Here is a 10,523-nt window from a genome sequence, read left to right as displayed (position 1 = left end):
CCACACACTGCTGTTTTAAACTTCAGGTCCTCAGAACTGGATTAACCTGTTAGGAAAACCTGAGGCTAAAAAAGCCTGTTGAATTGAAACCCGAGATCAGGTTTAAATTAATGGCTTGCTGTTGTCTATACTTCAGAAGGTCTTGTCCACTCTGGCCAACGCTCGCTTTGCCCATTAGGTACATCAGCTCTGCTGGAAGGTTCTTGTGTGTCCATTTCACTGTAAATGTTTAATCATTCTCACAAGGTGCAGATCAAATATTCAGTTGCATAACGTTTGGGAGTTCTCGTAATGATTGGCTTTCCTTCATATATATTAACATGGCCAAAATAAATATAATGAAAGGATAAAAGCAGATTACATTCTAGATCCTTCAGGATCGCAACTGTAACATTTTATTGTGTATACACTTTTTATTTTTGTGTAAATATTTGTGTATTGATTTAAGAGGTTTTAAGAACAAATATGTACCTTCGCGATTTTTTGTGGGGTAAAATATAAAAACATTAGCAATTTCTTCAAAAACAGCTCTGAAATTAGATTTTTGATTAAATATTTTTAATTTAAAACATTTTTTAAAGGAATTGTCTCCACTCCGTTGGGATACGCCGAGCGTTAAAAGAAACACTGCTTTCTAAGCCAATCATATTGGGGTTCTGACAAGGTGGACCACTGAGGATGAAGATAACACGTAACCCCGCCTCTCGCGCGGTAGGTTGCATCGTACAGAAAGTCACCTCATCGGTCAGACTGACGCTACTGAGACAAGCTAGCAGAGCTAGCATGCTGACAGTGGAGCCGGGGGAAGGTCGACAGTAGGACGGGAGCATCCTCTCAGATCGTTTTACCTACCTGGCATACATTCATTTGATAACATCGTATAAATAGACGAAGTCAAACGTTTAGTTTTAGTATTTTTAAATTCTGCGTCTTTAAGAAAAGTCCTTAGCTAGCTAACGGTTAAGCGCGCTAGCTTCAAGTTCTGCTTAGTGTCTTCATTTCCCCATCAGAACATCTACAATCATGGCTGCGCTGAGAGTGTCCTATCACAGGATTTTGGATAAGATCGAGCACATGCTGCCCGCCAAACTGAGACCTCTATACAACCACCCGGCAGGTAACGCAGTTTATAATCCCGGTTCTTGCTAGGCAGGCTGGGACAGTGTGTGTGTGTTGTCTCTCGGTGGCTGCCTGATGCTGTCAAGCTGTTTGGGTGGAAGTGGACGCGCTGGTCGTGTGGAGGATTAAACAGCAGCTCGTGTCTATTCTTGATGTCTGAGCTGTATGGAAGCCGTTGTATCGATGTGTCAGTGTTGCTCTGGGAGACTCTGATCTACCGGGATGATCTACCGGGATAACACCAGCTAAGAAGCTCAGACTGTGTATAGAAGAGCCGAGTTTATGACATGGACAAGTTAGCAGCCAAGAAGTGTTTATTGTGATACTAAGTTCTGGATTTGAGGGGAGTTCAAAGGTATTGCCACATAAAAATAAAACTCCAAAAGTACTTTAATTTCAGTTTTTCATTAACCAGCACAGTTGTCATGTTATTGTCATCAAATCAATTTCTACAAATAAAATACAGTATGGTTTACAACCCATGAACTGGACAATGACTGTGAGGAGTCTTGACTCATGATCAAAGCAATTAGCCCACTAACAGTTGTATAAGATCCCTTGGTCATATTATGATATTGATACTAATTATAATAATGGTATGATAATTGATTCCATGATGCAAAATTCGATTTTGGAGTCACACAAAGTAAGGGAATAAAAGTAATTACATGGTAAAGTTATAGGGGTGTGATATAGTATGTATTAATCTGGGTATTGATTCTTTGTTTAGCGTTTTTACTGTCCTTAAACACATTATTTTTAGGGAATAAAATAACAAATATGTTCAGTTTTTGCTTGATAAAATGACTTATAAGGAATAATGTTTTAATTGAAAGTCACTGAATCATTTTCTGTCTTAATCGACTTATTGTTTAAGCTCTGAATATGATTTGTCGAAATCTTGTGATATAATGTTTAATACTGAAGTCGTGTCCAGTTAAAAGGTAGGCATACGCCTCGCTCAGACAAATGCAGTTTTATAAAACGGCCCTCAAATAAATCTTACCTTCACAAAGGTGTATTTTGTCAACCCGCTTTCTGGAAACGAGGGCACAGGGCAGGCTAGTTGTTGCAGCAACATCTCCCAGTATACACAAAACAATTACATTTCTCTAAAACAATCTAAAGTGAAACACATTATAACCTTCATGAAAGTAGTATATAGTATTCACAGCATTATGTTTACATAAGAGTACCTAATAAACTGACTGTGTTTCTCATGTTCTGAAAGTACAACTTGTTCACACACACGTTGAGCTCTCTGGGACACCGATCCAGAGTGTACTGAGATTAGGGAGTTACTGGCGTCACTGGGGACACTGGTCTTTGTTTTGTCTGAAACAGTACTGGAGCTCTGGCTGTCAAGGTCAACTTTATGAACAGGTACGAAGGGGCGGCGACTCAAGCCGCCTCCCTCGGCTATGATTGGCACCCAGTCAGAAGTCATGCTTTTTGTTTAGCCTGCAGTATTATGCAGGAATGTGGGGAAAGCTGATTGCAGACCAGCAGCTTTTTTTATGGTGCTAATGTGCATTTTTCCATCCTGGTGCAGTGGCTAATTGCACCAGTTTCATTAAAACCTCAATGAAATCTAACCACATTGTGTAATATCAACTTGTAAAATGTACTTGAATACAACAGTTAATGTTTAACATGGGTTTGCCACATTCATTGATGTTTGACGGTATGGCATCCCTCTGACGATGTGATATTTTGTTGTCCTAAAACCAATACTGCATTGTTTATTGTGGTGGTAAGTTTGGAATTTGAGGAGTTCAAAGGTATTGCTATAAAAACATAGAACGCCTCACAGACACAATTTGCATGTGGCATTTCAACTGTAAGGCTTGTGTTATAGCTAAATTCTATAATTTGGAGAGTTAATCTGATCAGTTGATGATTTTACATTGGAAAAATATTCGTATATGAGGAAAATAGATTCCAGACCAGCAGATTTTTGTTTCCTCAAATTATTCTTCATCTTGTTGTGAAGCAAACCGTAGACTTGATTGACTTTATTTGTGTTTGCTTCTAGTGTGTTTGGACATGCTGAGGCATCTAGTTATCTGTCACGCAGGTACTCTGGCTCGGTTGCATGGAATATGGATAATCTTTAAACCTCAGACAGAAAACCTTGAAAAACTGAAATGACACCAAATAACGTAATGTTAGCTGTTTGAACATTACTGCCACATTTCATGTTTTCCTCTTGTTTTTTCTTTTTTCTTTGAAATCTCAGGTCCAAAAACGGTTTTCTTCTGGGCCCCAGTGTTTAAATGGGTAAGTGTATTGTCACACAGGTTAATTGTGTTCCTTAGAGCAGTTGTTCTCATTCTGTTTGACTTGTGAAAACAATGTTTTGTCTCCATGAAACTCTTATATTTATATATATATATATATATATATATATATATATATATATATATATATATATATTTATATATATTTATATATATATATATATATATATATATATATATATATATATATATATATATATATATATATTTATATATATTTATATATATATATATATATATATATATATATATATATATATATATATATATATATATAGAAAGCAGAAATGTGTGTTTCTGCTTTCCTCTGCTGTTAATCTTCTTGTGAGCTCTAGGCTGGGAATCATTCTGGTGGTGGTCTCTTCACCTCCACAGGGTCTTGTTGGAGCTGGTTTGGCTGATATGACTCGACCAGCAGACAAACTGAGCACCTCCCAGTCTGCAGTGCTGACGGCCACAGGTAGGATCAAATACATTTAATGGGAACTCCAATAGGAGCCTTAAATATCTCCGGTTGCAGCATAAATTTATTTAACTTTAAAGTAGAGACGACGTAGTCCAGGAAAACTGGTAGGAGAAAACATTGCAACTAATTTGAGTTACCTGTCCTGCACTTAAGTACCGCTATGAATTATTTATCTACTTTTAAAACCAGTTTTATCAGTTCAGTGTTCAGGGAGAATGTGAACAATCTGTGCTAAAGGTTGCCTGATGCATCTGCTTTTGCAATATGTTTCTTCAAACAAATCTTATCTGTTACACTTTTGCCAAAACATCGACTCTGTTCTCATGAACGACAAGCTGGTTCACCAATAGTGTACATAACCTTCAACTCTCTCACTGCTTCTTCCTCCAGGCCTGATCTGGTCCAGATACTCCTTGGTCATAATCCCCAAGAACTGGAACCTGTTTTGTGTCAACTTCTTTGTCGGCAGCGCAGGAGCCTCCCAGCTCTACAGGATCTGGAGGTTTGTTAAGTGTTTAATTCACATATAACTGACCGTATTATCACCAAATGGCACATGAAATTAACTGAGTCCAGCTTTAAATCTTAATGTTATCTCTTCTTCTCTAATTCTCTCTAGGCACAACCAGGACCAGAAGGCAGCGGCTATAGAGGCTATAGAGGCTAAAGAGGCTCCAGAATCCTGAGTGCTTCTGTTGCAAAGGCTCCACTTCCTTCAGTGGACTGAAAGGGAGACTTCGAACTGGGCATGAACCTGCCCCTTCCCATCATCTCTACATCGTCCCATGTTGTCTCCATAACAACCATGCCATAACCATTATCCTACCACATGAAGCCTGTGTTCCCTGTTGGAAATGTGCACCTTTCATTCAGTTTCAAATTTCCTCAGGGTGTGAAAAAACAAATAAAAGAGAGAGAACCAGGTTTTTTTTTTAAACTCTAGTCGACACAACACACTCAACAATTGTGGTCATTAACGCACAAGTATTACTTATTCAACAACTTGTATGATTGTACATTCATTCAGTTCATGCTTTATGTCTCGTGCACTAGTTGGGAGTTTTTTTTGTGTTGCTTTTTACCATCATCATTTTTCAGGTGTAGCAATCAGTACCTCATGCATTAATTTTCCCAAAAATGTAAGTCATGTATCATGGATGTGTTGGAAGTTGCTTGAAGAAATTATTCCAAATTAAATTTCATCACATTAATCTTTATTAATTACTTATTTATAATAAGTTAGTCACAGCGTCTGTACCTCAGCGATTAAATCATTATAATGACCATGTAATGATTCCTTCCGTTTTAATGGCTTTAATCTGTGTGAGAGTAAATCATTATCATCACTATTTATTAATCACTTGATTAAAAAATCTCTTGTACTAAAAACGATAGAACCATGCTGTTATTTGTTGATTATTTATCAGGAAAACTTACACCAATGGCACGTTTAACCTGTGCAGCTTTTTATTGATTGTTACAGAGTCAACAAATCCAACCCTGACGGGGCTCTTGATTATATTTTTTTGTGTAAAAATAGTTCTTTCATTGACACTTTCCCAACATTATAATCACATGAATATTAGAGCAATAATTTGTGTCATCACTTTTAAATGTCTTGACCTGCTGACTGTTTGAACAAATGGCTATGTGGCAATGTGATGCTAATAAATCCAGTGAAACACCTGCAGATGACTTAAACTATGGCTGTCTCATAGTTAACAAATGTATTGACTGACACATTTAGATCAATTTACTCGTCATGGTTAATAGTACATAAGTATGTGTCTTGAGATGTTAGTTTTGAGCTCTTTCACTTTCTTTCTCCAACAAAAAAGAATTGAGTTTTTGTAAGGACATTGTGGGATCTAACGTTTTTTGGCATTTGACCCAGATGAGGACTTCTTGGCTTCCGGTGCCTCCAAGTTTAAATGGATTGAATTTGAAGTGTGCCAGCATTTTATAAACATGAAGTGTACTAGCTTCTTTGATAAACATTTCATTTTTATGGCGCAAAAAAACTACTCTTCGTCTGAACAAAACAAGCATTTTGAGTCAGCGATGGTAACTTTTCAGTTTATGACCTTTGGACAAAACCTTTGAGAAAATAATCAGTAGCTACAACAGTTTTTAATTTATTTGTTCAACACTCAAGTTGAATCTGTTCTGCCTTCTTCAGTATTTGTCTCTAGCTGCATACTAGATGTGGTCTAGTAAAAACAGTACATATTTTTGAGACTCCAGTCTTTTCCCTGGGCAGCACTAATGCATAGACACAGGACTATCCAAAACTTTATCCTCTACACAAGTACCAAAAAAGCATCAATCTAACTTGCTCTGCTTACAGCCTCAAACTTTTTTTTACAACAGAATATATTTCATGTCCAAACCTCTGGCCTGCAAGTTCATGAAACAGTTTAGTTTTTAATTATTGAGGGCTCAGATTATGGTTTGGTGGCGCTGCACTGACGACCTTAAGAGCCTTTTCACAGCAGTTTGCTTCATCTTAGCAGGAAAAGTACAGTTGAAATTAAACTCAGGTCCCAGTCTGAATACTGTGCATTCTTGCTCTCCAGTCTGACTATATATATATATATATATATATATATATATATATATATATATATATATATATATATATATATATATATATATATATACACACATACACACACACGCATATATATAAAAATAATAAAATTACTAATGACACATCTGATGGTTAATCAAAAATGTTTTATTCACAACCCTAAACAGTAAGTCAGATTTAGCGTTTTCCGCCAACACGGGGTGCGTTGATCTTCATGGTCTTAGCAATCTTGGGTTTCTGTGCCGTCTTAGCAGACGTCTAGGAGGAGAAAGACATTGAATCGTTTTAAATCAAGTATAAATAAAGTTGCTTCTAAAAGGCACAAATAGTAATTTCAACAATAATATGTTATAACATGTTAACAAAATACCATCTAGGATTGAATATTTGTAAAGAGTAATAACTATAAAACAAAACCATACTACTTGTGTGGGGCTTGAGATCTTACCTTTGCACTTGTAGCAGAGGGCTTCTTGGCTGCCTGCTTTACCTTCTTGGCCTCCTTAGCAGCTCTGAGGAAAAAATAAATAAAAAAATAAATATGGCGAACAATACAACTTCAAATTGGCAAATTCAGAAGTTATTTTTTTAATTTACACCTAACATTTTACAAGTGCCATGTACGTTACATTTCAAACCACATTATTCCCAAATGCCATTTCACAAGTGCTTACTTTAATTTAATCAATAATACAGTTAGTGGTTTTGTAGCATGTATGAGAGTTTGGAGGCTGGCCAATGGTGAGATGTCAATAAAGACTTCAAAGACCAGTACTATGATCTCAAGTGTCTCTATGGCTGCTGGTGTGGAGTGAGCACTGCTGCCCAGCCTGCAAAACACAGTCAGGCAACAGCACATAACACAGACTTGTACCGTGCACACCGTCCACCTGCAGCCAAACGAATAAGTGTACATGAGTGGGAACCACTCCAGATCCATCAATAAGGTTTTGTGAAGCCAACACTGATTGCCTATGTACTACATACACTATGGAAGGCATGTCAGCAGTGCATTTACACACTGGTCTTACAACAAATGCAGTGGACTTGTAAAACACCATCATAGTTTTGCCATTTTGACAGCTGTGAAACATGAGCACACGGCAAAAAATTCATAAATCCACCAGATATCTGCACCAGATAAATGAGACGGATTATTAGCTTTTCCCCCACAGGACATCAATGAAGTGCCAACTGTGGCCCACTACTACTAAGATGGCCAAGGAAAATTAGACTCGGCCCTACAAAGTGCATTATGTCTCGCCTGCTAAAATAACTGGCCCTCAATAGTTGAGTGAAATCAGCCAGTTTCAAGAGCAACCAAGAAACCAGATTTTGAAGAAAAACGCCGCTTATGTCCTCACCTGATGGCCTGCTCCCTCTGGGCCTTGCGGACCTCGGGCTTCTGGTTCCTCTTGGCCATGATCTCAGCCAAGGAGGCCCCAGTGATGGCCCTCTGGAATTTCACTGCACGACGAGTACGCTTCTTTGCCACCTCTTCCTGTTAAAAACACATGAACAGAACTTATTACACAAGATACTCCACATACCTGCAACATGTCAACTCCAGCTCAAACGCTGTTCACTGAATGACAAAAGAGCATCCTACATGAAAACCACCAGAGGTGTAAAATCGGTAAAGCTGATACCCGATGGATGAAAATAAGAACCTGGACACAAACTGCAGTCTACAACTATGCAGATACAGTTGTGAATGCAAACGATTGTTGTGAACCTTCATTTTTAATATATTTATTTGAGGAATCACCTAAGCCAACTACAATTTTCCAATACAACTTCAAATCGGCAAATTCAGACGTCATTCGAGTCCCACATGCAACCGTAAGCCTGTCAAGACGCAATGATAAGACTCACATTTAGGTCCGTCTGCGTTTACTCTTACTTGAGAAACCACAACCAACGGGCGCACAAATATTCAACGACAAGCATATGCATGCTTACACACTCACAAAAGGAAGACAGAGCGAGGAGAGAACTACACCAACATCAGTCAGTAAGAGAAACTGATTTCACTTTGATATAAAACTGCTCCCCCTCTAATGACGCTATGGTGGCCCTCGGGCTTGAGCTATGGAAAGCCTGTGCATTAAAACGGCAGCAGGAAGAGAGACTTGACTCCAACTTACGGCCATTATTTACCAAAATTGTACTTTTTGCTATTGTCTGTTGTGAGACAAGGGGAAAAAAATAAAATAAATTGAACAGCATGTAACAAAAACATTCCAGACAGGACAACCAGTGCTAGTTTTCAGAGTATAAGTCGTAATAAGGGACAAAGTAAAGCGAGCCAGTCATAATAGGATGAACACAGAGATTGCGAAGGACCCTGACACAGCATATTTTTTTATTTGTATTTAAAAACTACACTTAAGTGCCATGGCTGTTACATTGTTATGCTCAAATGCCATTTTACAAGTGCTTACTTTAATTTAATCAATAATACAGTTAGTGGTTTTGTAGCATGTATGAGAGTTTGGAGGCTGGCCAATGGTGAGATGTCAATAAAGACTTCAAAGACCAGTACTATGATCTCAAGTGTCTCTATGGCTGCAGGTGTGGAGTGAGCACTGCTGCCCAGCCTGCAAAACACAGTCAGGCAACAGCACATAACACAGACTTGTACCGTGCACACCGTCCACCTGCAGCCAAACGAATAAGTGTACATGAGTGGGAAACTGTGCTGACTTAATAGTCTCAGTACCAGTACGGATCCATCAATATGGTATTGTGAAGTCAAAACTGAGTCAAGTCAAACAGGACAACATTTAAGATGTAAAACCCATCACAACACCTGGTTCCTATACACATAGACACGCAGTACTTACAGACTGGCCCTTCTTGTGCTTGCGTCTGTACAGCACAGTCCAGTTGATCTGTCTGGGGTTCCTCTTTGCCAGGAAAGCAGACTCACACTTGGCATTCAGAAACTGGAACACCTGTTAAAAAAAAAAAGACAGAAAATCTTTAGGTGGTTCATTTACAAATACCTATATATTTGGACATTCAGAACCATACCCTCATGGCATGCAGTAAATAGAGATCTCAGACACACGTTTCCTCATTTAGCAACATCACTGACAGGTGTCATTTTTTAATCTACAAAAATGTGACACTGTGGGATCGGACTGTGGGATAATTACCAGAAAGTTTGTACAAGCCATTTACAATACTTTTATTTCACTGTAGGGATTTTAAGGGAATTTTATAGTAAACTACGTATTAAATGTAGAGCGTGTTTTCACACAACCATAAGAACTGGAAAAGCAACTATGTAACTAATGGATTTTCCTGAATGTACTACATAAAGTGATGCAATTTCCAAAACGTAACATTTAAGTGAACCACCTGTCTGCTGCTCCTCTGGCAAGTTAAATATAAAGCTTGTAACTTAAGACACTGTGACGTTTGTATTATGTCAACATTAACAAGCTCCACAACGGTTGTGAAAAATAAAGAGCAGTCCAATACTTATTGAAGATACTATCTTGATATTGCCAAGTTGTGGTGCTATGAGTTTACGCTAGCAGCTAATGCTAGCAACTGCCATTGCATTCTATGGAGCCAACAGGGCCTATTCCAGAGGACGTACCTAGTGTCACGAACACCTATTTATTGACATAAACGGACAACGAAAACCAAGGTTTAATCCGCTAAATTACAATTCACGTCGTATCCTCAAACAGAGCAGCTGGAAACGGGTATCGCGTGGAATGGTTAGCTTACCTTTCCGTCTATCCTGGCGTATCGGCGGCCATGGCCGGGGTATATTTTATACCCGCTGAAACTGCACAACTCGACCCTGAAAACGACAAATAAAGGATATAACTAGAAGAAAGGGGTACATATTTGCCGTTGGCGTAGATTACACGGTTAGAATGTTTATTTAAGCGTTGAGATGGCATTTGATATTATTCTGTACACTCACTTCATGATGGCTACGAGAGGGCACAAAACCGGAAAGAAAGATGACGGATGCGGAAACGGAACTGAGAGCACACAAATATATATTTATGAACTAATAAACATG

The 10,523-nt window shown here is 38.3% G+C and overlaps 2 protein-coding genes across 2 annotated transcripts; one reads left to right on the top strand and one right to left on the bottom strand.

The window, feature by feature from the left end:
• The first annotated feature begins 735 nt into the window (after positions 1-735).
• On the top strand, positions 736-5,575 carry mpc2b (mitochondrial pyruvate carrier 2b). The gene is made up of 5 exons (XM_084023577.1): positions 736-1,117; positions 3,359-3,399; positions 3,795-3,879; positions 4,276-4,387; positions 4,505-5,575. The coding sequence occupies exons 1-5, from the start codon at positions 1,024-1,026 to the stop codon at positions 4,569-4,571; spliced, it is 399 nt and encodes a 132-aa protein (XP_083879703.1). The 5' UTR covers positions 736-1,023; the 3' UTR covers positions 4,572-5,575.
• Positions 5,576-6,601: 1,026 nt separating this feature from the next.
• On the bottom strand, positions 6,602-10,500 carry rpl24 (ribosomal protein L24). The gene is made up of 6 exons (XM_084022937.1): positions 10,422-10,500; positions 10,220-10,295; positions 9,322-9,432; positions 7,840-7,976; positions 6,924-6,987; positions 6,602-6,733 (listed from the first exon to the last, which is right to left on the bottom strand). The coding sequence occupies exons 1-6, from the start codon at positions 10,424-10,426 to the stop codon at positions 6,653-6,655; spliced, it is 474 nt and encodes a 157-aa protein (XP_083879063.1). The 5' UTR covers positions 10,427-10,500; the 3' UTR covers positions 6,602-6,652.
• Positions 10,501-10,523: the final 23 nt, after the last annotated feature.

Source organism: Eutrigla gurnardus, assembly GCF_963514095.1.
Source record: "Eutrigla gurnardus genome assembly, chromosome: 12".
Classification (NCBI taxonomy): Eukaryota; Metazoa; Chordata; class Actinopteri; order Perciformes; family Triglidae; genus Eutrigla; species Eutrigla gurnardus.
Note: the sequence above shows the minus strand (reverse complement) of the source record. Positions and strands in the feature narration are given on the sequence as shown.

Excerpts from the sequence above, each read along its gene's own strand:
- rpl24 (XM_084022937.1), bottom strand. Across the intron at positions 9,433-10,219 it reads ACGCCAGGATAGACGGAAAG|GTGTTCCAGTTTCTGAATGC; the intron begins GTAAGCTAACCA and ends TTTTTTTAACAG. Across the intron at positions 7,977-9,321 it reads AGCACAAGAAGGGCCAGTCT|GAAGAGGTGGCAAAGAAGCG; the intron begins GTAAGTACTGCG and ends TGTTTTTAACAG.
- mpc2b (XM_084023577.1), top strand. The coding sequence starts at position 1,024 with ATGGCTGCGCTGAGAGTGTCCTATCACAGGATTTTGGATAAGATCGAG. Across the intron at positions 1,118-3,358 it reads TCTATACAACCACCCGGCAG|GTCCAAAAACGGTTTTCTTC; the intron begins GTAACGCAGTTT and ends TTGAAATCTCAG. Across the intron at positions 3,880-4,275 it reads TGCAGTGCTGACGGCCACAG|GCCTGATCTGGTCCAGATAC; the intron begins GTAGGATCAAAT and ends TTCTTCCTCCAG.